Source organism: Myotis brandtii, unplaced genomic scaffold, assembly GCF_000412655.1.
Source record: "Myotis brandtii unplaced genomic scaffold, ASM41265v1 scaffold134, whole genome shotgun sequence".
Taxonomy (NCBI): Eukaryota; Metazoa; Chordata; class Mammalia; order Chiroptera; family Vespertilionidae; genus Myotis; species Myotis brandtii.
Window position 1 is genome coordinate 98,629 of NW_005354756.1, and position 10,575 is coordinate 109,203.

Sequence of the window (10,575 nt, forward strand, 5' to 3'; positions counted from 1 at the left end):
AGGAGGGGGCACATGCCTTACCCCTCCCGCAGTCTCCTTCTCCTGTTCTCATTCTCCTCCACTGAGGACTTGGGTGAAGGCTTTTCTGTTCCTAATGTCAGGAGAGGCTGGTATCTGTCTATGAAAAAGGCGAGGGACTTACTGGAAACATACTGGGATCTCTCACTGAGTCCAAGGAGGGGATAAACAGAAAGCCTCATGGCGGGGGGGCTTCATCAGAGATGCCCTGGGGCCCGGACGGGCTGCCTCGGGCGCCTGGACTGACGGGTAGGCCCCGAGTTCTCCTCGTCTTCCCAAACCAACGTTCGCATCCCCAGGAGAAGCATCTCCGAGGCCCAGGCTGGGCCAGGAATCTGTCTCTATTGGTCAGCCATGGTGGGGAGCTGGGTCGGTTAACAAAAAAGTGGATTCTGGGGGAGGAGTCTCCTCTCAGAGCTCTCCCTGAGAGGGGTCCCTGGGAACCCAGGATGCCGCCCCCCGCCCCGGGGCTGTCTGTTACAGGGGGGACCTGGGACTGTGCATGTGTGTCTACACCTTCCAGAGGGCCCACCCTCCACGTGAGTGTGCGAGTGTGTGAGTGTGCGAGGGCCTGGGCCAGAGAAGGTGCTCGCTGAATGCTTCTGGGATGAATGAACTCTGGAGCCCTTGACTTGGCAAGTCACAAAAGGATGATCAGCCCGGCCGGTGTGGCTCAGTGGTTGAGCGTTGACCTATGAACCAGGAGGTCACGGTTCAATTCCCAGTCAGGGTGAATGCCCAGGTTGTGGGCTCGATCCCCAATAGGGGGAATGCAGGAGGCAGCCGATCCATGATTCTCTCTCATCATGGATGTTTCTATCTCTCTCTCTCCCGCTCCTTCCTCTCTGAAGTCAATAAAAAATTATTTTTAAAAAGAAGAGGAATCAGTAGCATTTGTGGGCACAGGGGCTCCCAGCAGGAGCTGTGGGTGAAGAGAAGGCATGGTGGTGGGTGGAGAGGACAGAGGGGAAGGGGGAGACAAGCTGGGCCGGAAGGGGGGGCAGGAGTGGGGAGCCCAGGCCACCGTGACCCCTGAGCCAGGAGACGCCGTGGCTCTGATGTCCCCTGTCCCTGAGGAACGGAAGTGGGCCAGTGTCTCTGTTTTCATGACATGGTTCGTGATGTTAAATAATTTTTACTGAATAGTCTATGAATTTTCAAATGTATCTCTCTGACAATAAGAACTTCAGTAGATTTTCAAAATTTCCTGCCAACATTGTATTTTGGTTGGTGTTCCCAAGCAGAACCTACAGCGGCTCCAGCTCACGTCTGGGCCCACAGCCTGTCCTCCTCGGAAATTGAGGTGTCCTGGAGCGCCATCCCGTGGAAGCTGAGCAGTGGCCATCTCCTCGGCTACGAGGTACTTGCTCTCTGAAGCGCGGCCTGGAGGGTGCCACACCCCTCGCTCCGTCCCTGTCCGTCTTTTTAACAGTGACGTCCTAGCTGACGTCTGGCTTTCACTGGCATTTCGCCAGCACGTGGTCCCCTGTGAATATCCAGGGATGTTGAAATGAACTCAACAAGTTGAATGAAAATAACGTTAGTTGGGGTAGAAAAGGAAAAAAAAATAGCCATCGAAAAGGAACTGGATCCCCTGGGCACGGTTTTTAGAAGGCTTGACCGAGACACGAGGGTGAGATCGGCCTGTCCGGTTCGCGTTCAGGGGACGTCCATGCCGTTAGGATGGTCCTCAGCTCTCGGTCTTCCTTTCTTGGTGGCCTTGGCATCTGTAGACAAATAACTCCTTCCCTTTCTCCAGGTACTGTCTCCTCCTTGAGCCTCCGTGGCTCAGAGCCCACTGTGTGCAGTACACAGTAGGCACTTTGCCAATACTTGTCTAAACGATGACATACATCAGGGCGCCCACTTTAGTGAAAGCCGCTGAGCGTGAAGGTGGCCCCTGTCGTGTTTCGGCCCCCAGGTGCGGTACTGGACCAGCGGAGAGGAGGGCTCGCCGCGCAGAGTGAAGGTGGTGGCAGGGGAGACCGCGGCCCGGCTCCACGGCCTGAGGAGCCACCTGGTCTACCACGCAGCCGTCCGGGCTTACAACAGCGCGGGTGCCGGGCCCTTCAGCGCCACGGTGAATGCCACCACCAAGAAGACGCGTAGGTATCTTGTGTGTTGGGTGGGGGGCGGCGGGAGTTTGCATCCGGAATGACAGCTTCTGTGTGAGCCCAGCTCAGCCCCTGCAAACACAGAGCCACAGGCATTTTCCCAATCCTCCAAACCCCAAGGGAACGGGCACAGCCCCCATTTGGAAAGCTCAGTGTGAGGTGTTTAGTCAAGTACGTCTGCTTTTCTCTTAAACTGTGACCAACTTACTCAGCTTGGGATGTCTGATAAGTGTGAGAAAGTTAACATTCATGTCAAGGGATCAGAGGTGATTTCTCTTCCTCTCTCCTACGTTGTTTGAAAGATGGCAATGTAGAGTAAAGGTTACCCTCAGCGGTGGGTCCAGGAGGGATGCTTTAAACCGCACCAGGCGAAAGCGTTGCCCTGAGCCGAGTCTGTTAGCTGTGCTCGCGGGGACTCATTCCCAGCACCAGGCTGGAGTTAGACCATGGAGCATGTGGGTTTGCAAGTAAACTGAAAATATCATCGTTATGTATGTTTGGTATTCCCAACATCTATTGTGAATTGGTAAGATTTAAATATGCGTCATTACATATTCAAAGCACAGTGTCCATCAAAAGTTCCGATTGCAAAAATATATGCAACAGGTTTATCTGGCTCTTTCCCTGACTCGGGAACTGATGTGAGTACTTGGTAGGAGAAGGTGGTTGTAAAACCCAGGAGACACCATCCGGGGACCAGCGAGGGACTCGGTGAACTGACCCGGCCGGAGGAGGGGGCTGGTTATAAATCAATAGGAATATGGCAGCCGTGCATAGGAGAGAACTAAATTTTTTAAAAGAAGCAGAAACCACTGTAATATTTTCAATAATAAAGTTAAGTTTATAAAAATAAAACATAGGGTGACTGAAAAAATAAAAATAAGCAAAACCCTTCATGATTGAGCGATGGTACATGAATACCCAATGTAATGTGCAAATTGCAGGAAACAATAAGGATAGTGATTATGATTTTTTTATTTTTTAAATATATTTTTATTGATTTCAGAGAGGAAGGGAGGGATAGAAACATCAATGATGAGAGTATCATTAATCAGCACACCCCCTACTGAGGATCGAGCCCGAAACCTGGGCATGTGCCCTGAACCGTGACCTCGCGGTTCATAGGTCGACACTCAACCACTGAGCCACTCCGGCCGGGCACGATTATGATTTTAACGGCTGGTGCTTCCACTGTTCTGTGAACATCTCAAGCATTGAATTCCCTAATTCTCAACTTAGAGAGAGGGCGCCAAGGCGTACACAGCCCCTGACTGTCCCCAGATCACAGAGGAAGGAGTGGGACAGCCACCCATACCCGGCCCTGTCCTCTGGGTGCCCTTTTCATTGACACGGATATTCGTGTCTCATTCAACACCAGGTTACTGGGACTCTACCCTGTGCCCAGGACCCGGGAGTGGGGGGATCTTAGACAGGCAGCACTGCTGTGCACACGCGCTGTGCAATGATGGAAGTTCCACCAATGGAACAAAATCTCTGGAAATTCCACAATTCATCAGGCACCTGCATGTTGGCCGTGGCTGTTACCATGGACACGATCCCACATTGAGTGGGAAATATAAAGATAACTGAAATCCCTAGCCCAGCTGGCATGGCTCAGTGGTTGAGGGTCAACCTATGAACTAGGAGGTCACTGTTCGATTCCTGGTCAGGGCACATGCCCGGGTTGCGGGCTTGATCCCCACCAGTATGGGGCGTGCAGGAGGCAGCCAATCAATGATTCTCATCATCGATGTTCCTATCTCTCATTCTTCCTCTCTGAAATCAATAAAAATTATATATATTTCTACTAGTAAAAATCTCTAATCATCCTAACATTGTATAAAAAGAACATGGCTAGTTTTTAAATTTTGTGTCAGTCATTTTTCAAACATACCACGATACCCATGAAACAGAATCTCTTAAAGCTGTTTGCGATATTATAGTTCCTTCACTGTCGTCCTAACCTTTGAAGTGGCTTTAGCTGCAAATCCTACTTGCGGGTTTTGGTAAGGCTTTTGTGGTTATCGCCAGGGAGACAATTAGCGGCATGCTTTGGGCGTCAAGAACTAAACCGAGGGCTTTGATGACTCGCTGGCTGTCTGTTCACCCAGCCCTGTGCCCGGCGTGGCCCTGGGAGCCACTCATTACATCTCGATGGGTGGCTGAAATCTACAGAAGCAGGCCCTGGCCTCGTACCCCCTGCACACAGACCAGGTCCCCAAAATGCCCACCAGGCCGGCGGCAGTCCTCGGCTCACTTCCTACCACCCTGGCCTCCTGAAGTATTATAAGGAATCAAATATACTTCCTTTCGGCTGAAAATTGTGATTTTAAAGCACTCACTGGAGTCCTCACCATCTTGCTTAAAAACGTGCGAGCGTTGTGTCCCCATAATCACGGAAGTCGGTGTGCGTGGCTTTGCATCCTACAGATCGTGGCTGCTCTCTCTTTATCCGTGTACGATAATACAGGGACTCTCAAGTAATGTGGCTGCTGCTGAACACTGAATTTTTGATCTCCAACTGCGTGTGCTTTGCGAGAGCGTTTCTCTTAAACACTAAGTAGCCTCTCTGATAAGATGAGCTTCTGTCACTTGCAACCCAAAGCCAGCTCTTCGGAGCACCTTCCCCCCAGAGGCGCTGAGGAAACGGGCAGGCGGCACAGAAATCCATCGGCTCCTGAAAAGAAACACAGAGAATCCCGTGTCCAGGGATCTCGAGGACGAAGGCGCAGGGCTAATATTCTGCTTTCTCCACCCGGATGGCCAGCAGGGGCCCTGGCGCCCCACGTGGACGGGTCAGCCGGCACCCCCAGACCCTCTCGGGAGATCTCAAACTGCATTTTCCCAAAACTGCACTCTTGATGCCCCGCCCACCCCATGACACGTGTCCCTTCTGCAATCTTCCCAGGGTTTCCGTTGCTCAGGCCGCAAATCTCAGCGTTACCCTCTATTTTTCTCTTTCCCTCGTGCCCGCAAGTGATGGAGAACCCGCCGCCCCCTGTGCTCGCTGCCGTCCAGTGCAGCCCTCACATGGGTCCGGGCCAGGCCCCCTCTGCGCAGCCTGCTCCCGCCCTGGACTCACACCCCCTGCACACAGACCAGGTCCCCAAAATGCCCCCCAGGCCGGCGGCAGTCCTCGGCTCACTTCCTACCACCCGGGCCTCCTCCACTCCCGCAGGCTCTGCCTTCTGCCCAGGGAACCCTGTGTCCTGGTGCCCACGTGGCAAGTTCCCGTGCCCTCTCGGCCTTTGCTCCAATGTCGCCGCAGCGCCACCACGGGCGCCCCTGGCTGGGAAGTGTGGCCCCCACCCGTCTGCAGACATGCCCAACACTCCTGTCGCCTTCCTGGCTCTGACCCCGCACAGCACCCGCCTGTGTTACCGCGGGCTGGAGCGTGGGCCCCTCGGGCAGAGACTGCCCGCTTCCATCGCCACTGTCCCCAGCGCTCTGTCCCCAGGGTCCTCGGAACAGGTGGTGCCCTGAGTGTGTGGACAGACAGGACGGTCCCCATGGTCAGGGTCTGTTCCGAGGTGGCCTTGTTCTCCCCCAGGTCCCTCCTCGGGGCAGCAGCGATTCCATCGGCACCTCCAGGTTATTTCTCCCAACCAGACACGCTGGGAAAGTGGGCATCTCCCCCCCCCCCCCCCCCCCCCCCCGACCCCCCGCACGGCGTCCTCCTCGGCTCTTCCCAGATCCTGGCTCTGGGGCTGGATGATGGAGGCGGGGCCCGGCCCCCCTGGAACCAGGGGTCCTGGGTTTGTGGCTGCACCGATGACGACACGTGTGTCCACCTGAGAAACACGTGTGGACCGGCTCTGTCCGCTTTGCGCTTGAGGTTTTCTGGCTCTGCCCGAACGCTGTGCATCCCCCTGGGCAGATGCTGGTCCGCTGCCTCCCTGACGGCCCCTTCTCTGCCCCGGGGGCAGTTCCCTCCGAGCTCGGTCCCTGTTAACCCCTCACTCTCACTTCCAGCGCCCAGCCAGCCGCCGGGAAACGTGGTCTGGAACGCCACGGATGCCAAGGTGTTCCTGAGCTGGGAGCAGGTCAGAGCCATGGAGAACGAGTCGGAAGTGACGGGGTACAAGGTGAGTGGCGGGGTTTGTGGTGGTCTCGGCTCCCGCCGGGGCTTTCCAGGGAGCTGGGCTCAATTTCCTCCGTGCGGGAGGTACGGCTTCTGACTATAGCTAATGATGTCATTCACATGTTAAGCCTTTTATGAAAAAGGCTTGTTCCCAAAATGTCTGATTCCTTAAATACAATGAAAGTGAAATCATTCTGCTCACGTGGGGGTTTTGGACAAAATGTTTGTAAATTGTTTATGTGAGTTTGCTGCTTCTGATGCTACCTATGGACGACTTTAAAAACAATGAAAACTGCCTGGCTGGTGTGGCTCAGTGGTTGAGCGTTGACCGATGAACCAGGAGGTCACAGCTCAATTCCTGGTCAGGGCAGATTCGGGGTTTTCTGGCTCAATCCCCAGTAGGGGGCGTGTAGTCAGGGCACATGCGGGGTTTTCTGGCTCAATCCCCAGTAGGGGGCGTGTAGGAGGCAGCTGATCAATGTTCCTCTCTGTCATTGTGTTTCTATCCCTCTCCCTTCCTCTCTCAAAAATATCAGCAAATCATATTTGAGCCTTAGGTTTGGCTCAGTGGATAGAGCTTTGGCCCATCCATGGTTCAATTCCAATCCAGGGCACGTACGTTGGTTGCAGGTTAGATTCCCAGGCCTCGGTCAGTGCCCAGCCCTGGTCAGGGCATGTGCAGGAGGCAACCAATCGATGTGTCTCTCTCACATCGATGTCTCTCTCTCTCTGTGTATCTCTCCCCCTCCCTTCCACTCTCTCTAAAAAGCAATGGGAAAATACCCTCGGGTGAGGACCAACAACAACAAACATATTTAAGAAAACACAATGAGAAGCATTGTCTCTGGTCCTCCGTGTGTGTCCACGATCAGGGCAGGGGGCCTGTCCCCACCCGGACACCTTCCCGCTCAGCTCTCCGGGCGACCCTAACCCTCCCAGACGCTGTGGTTGATGGCCCTGCCACGTGAGAACCCCGGGGGACGACCGTGGAGAGAGAGAGCTGAGGATGGGACTTAAGCTGGGTGGATAGAGATGACAGGCACAAGGCCAGAGCAGTGAGTTCCACGAGAAACGCAAATGTGGGCGACATGAGTGTGTGTTGGCGCATTCCAGGTGTTCTACAGGACTAGCGGCCAGGGCGGCCTGCAGGTGCTGAGCACAAACCGAACGTCGGCCGAGCTGCGGCTGCCCGTCCAGGAGGGATACGTCGTCCACGTCCGGGCCACGACGGCCGGAGGGGACGGGGCCAGCAGCGCGCCCGTCAGGATCCCGAGGAGAACCAGTAAGCGGACAGGCCACAGGCTCTCCCCCACAACACCCTTGGGGACCCCGAGTCCTCAGGGCCCGTCTGTCCACTCCTTCCCCACACTGTTCATCGGGTGCTGAGACAGTGTTGGGGTGAGGGGTGAGGCAGGGGAACTAATTCCTCGAGAGTCGTGCAAAATCAGGGGAAGGGTAAGACAGGAAGACAGAAAAGACGTGAGAAATATGTAGCAAAACCATCCATTTGGATCCTCCCCCCCGATGCTTGCCCAGGGAAGCTTGCTTTAATGAAACCCTCCATTGATCTCAGTTGTGTGTGTCATAGAGTAGAATTGTTTTCAAAATTAAGTTGTTTTCTCAGATTCAGTTAACGTTAAGTGATAGTGTACGAACAAAGCCTAGAGTTGTTTAGGAAAGCGTAAATACAGCCTGGCCGGTGTTGCTCAGTGGTTGAGCGTGGACCCAAGAACCAGGAGGTCACAGGTTCAATTCCCAGTCAGGGCACATACCCTGGTTGCAGGCTCACTCCCCAGTAGGAGGCGTGCAGGGAGCAGCTGATCAGTGATTCTCTCTCATCATTCGTGTTTCTCTCTCTCTCTCTCTCTCTCTCTCTCTCCCTCTCCCTCTCCCTCTCTCTCTCCCTCCCTCTCTCTGATATCCATTTTAAAAATACTTTAAAAAAGAAAGAAGGAGGGAGGAAGGGAAGGGAAGGGAAGGGGGGGAGGGGAGGGGAGGGGGGCGAAGGGACCAGTGTGTTCATAGATCCCCTTGGCAGCTAACGTGTGCCCCACTGTAAACAGAAGGCGCTGATCATGACGTGTGGTCCTTCCTGCTCTGAGAGGAGGAGCGGGGTCTTGCCGTGGTCGGTGATGCAGGAGCCGTAGTAACCAGCTGTCTCTCACCTCGACAGGTTCGGACGCCAGGGGCTCCCCGTCGGCCATCGCCAACGTCCACCCCGTGTCACGCTACCTGCCGGCAGTCCTGTGCGTGGCTCATGCCCTGTGGTGATAGCAACTCTTTTTTACTATTTACTGCAAGTTAATTGGTTACAAAAAAAAAAAAGTGCTTTCATGAAATGCAGTGATTATGCATGGTTTCCCCCCACCCCCAACTCTGTATTTTTAACTTTCTACGCAGGTAAAATACAAATATAATTCAAAGACAAGCAGTACATCCTTTTAGGGGAATCTGAAATGCCTTAATACTTGATAAACCAAAGGACTTTATATATATTATGTATTTCAGACTTTTGATACAGAGGGTATCCCCCCAAAATTCAACACACACGTTGAATAACTATCAAGGCGGTGTTTATTAAAATACATTTCATTCTCAAAATGGAGCTATGGGCTGTGGAAGGGGGGACACCCTAGAGGTGTCTGTAAGCGATGGTTCTACACACTGCCTGTGGGTGAAGACGCCCATCCTCCCACGCAGACACGCGTCTGTTTGTTGTGTCTTTTATTCATGCAGAGAAGCTCATTGAGTCCAAAAGTTAGGTTCCCCGCCAGAGCAGCAGTGCTTGGGAGAGTTGGTCAGTGTTATTTCGAAGGGGTCAAAAACGCCTTTAGAAACTGCCCTGTCCTGAAGAGGGCGCCTGGGATTCGAAGGAGGGTTGGAAAATGCTGCCCTGGGGGCCCCAGGGGGGCTGTTTGGCCCCAGTGTCCTAGGGAGGGGGTGGGATTCTTCCCACCCCACTTTACCCAAAACTCATCTGTAAACCGTGGGGACCGTCACACCCCCCCCTTACCTGCCTCGGCCCCGGGAAGGACTTGGAACAGAGAAGGAAGGAGGCGTGAGCGGGGCTGCCCGCGCTGTGCAGACCGCAGTGCGAGTGTGTTTACAGCAGATGCGGGGACCGCGGCGTTTTCACAGCCCGCAGCCCATTCCAGAGCGGGCTTTTGTTTCATTCAAAGACGCTGTGAAATTGGAAGGTTCACACTTTCTCCTCAAATATTAAAAAAATAATAATAAGCATGACTTGTGTCCTTCACGCCTAGGAACAAGTTGCAGCTTTTATTAAAACCCCGTGGGCAAGAGAAGGAAGGACCTGAATCTCAACCCAGACATTAAACAAAATCCACACGGCTTTTCATTTCCAATGTCGGGTTCCATTAAGAGGCCCTCTCTTTTTTGGGGTGACAGAGACGGGCTTTTTTTTTTCTTAAATGAAATCCAACGGTCTATCTGAGAGAGTCGGGCAGGCTTTTTCGTTCCTGCGGTAAATTTGTAATAGAGCCGGGCGAGGCTGCTGACTCTGATGTGTGCGGTTTTCAAAGGCTTTTCAAGGACGCGACTTCAGAGCAATATGCAGAGAATAACGTGAAATCCGCAGATTGAGTGTCAGACGAGGCAAAAACAATTTTTTACCTCTCTCTCTTTTTTTTTAACCAATTTCACATTTTGCAGAAACTTGTTCTTCTCTGCAGAATTCTCAGAATTTGAAGCCAACAGTTTCATGTACCAGAAAGCATAAAGCCTTGCTTTTACGTTTAGAAATTTCATTTAAGATAAAGTCGTCCTACGCAGAGGAGAAGAATATTTATAACTCTCTCCGCAAGGTCTGTATATACTGTAAATACCGAGGAAAATCTAACCATTGCTCCTTCAGTCAAAAACAGAGGCCGCGCTCTCTCCAGTACCTGTATGTGCAGCCCCACGTGATGGAGCGGTACCTCTTTATGACGTAGTGATTCCTATGCTTCCATTTTCAACACGATTGCTCTGTGTCTATGGCGTTTCTAGCAAGATATCTCCATGAGATTTGTACATTGTTTCATATTGAAAAGTATAAAAAGTATCTTTACATTTCTGTGTGTGTATCCTATGGTTATCTGTATGTATTCTTTTCTATCATTCTAATAAAATTTATAACAATCAAGATGCCTGTCCGTGATGAATTAGGGGGTGGTCCAAAGGAACATTGAAAGGGCCCCGGAATGATTCTGTTTTTCCCGCTTCTCTGTTGTAACAGGATATTTTAAGAAGTATGTGTGCACCCTATCGACTGAGTACACCCAGCCTGTGAGACGATGCCCTCTCTAGTCGAGGCATAGCAGGTGCGGGAAGGGAGGGCAGAGAGGGGAAGCAGAAAATTCA

The 10,575-nt window shown here is 52.7% G+C and overlaps 1 protein-coding gene across 1 annotated transcript in view; it reads left to right on the top strand.

The window, feature by feature from the left end:
- Nucleotides 1-10,350, top strand: part of CNTN3 (contactin 3 (plasmacytoma associated)) — a 90,316-nt gene extending 79,966 nt beyond the window's left edge. Inside the window, exons 18-22 of the mRNA XM_014534931.1 lie at nt 1,263-1,378; nt 1,940-2,123; nt 6,105-6,217; nt 7,327-7,495; nt 8,387-10,350. Coding sequence (XP_014390417.1) covers nt 1,263-1,378; nt 1,940-2,123; nt 6,105-6,217; nt 7,327-7,495; nt 8,387-8,484 — 680 coding nt within the window. The 3' untranslated portion in view covers nt 8,485-10,350. The remainder of the gene's footprint in view (nt 1-1,262; nt 1,379-1,939; nt 2,124-6,104; nt 6,218-7,326; nt 7,496-8,386) is intronic.
- Nucleotides 10,351-10,575: the final 225 nt, after the last annotated feature.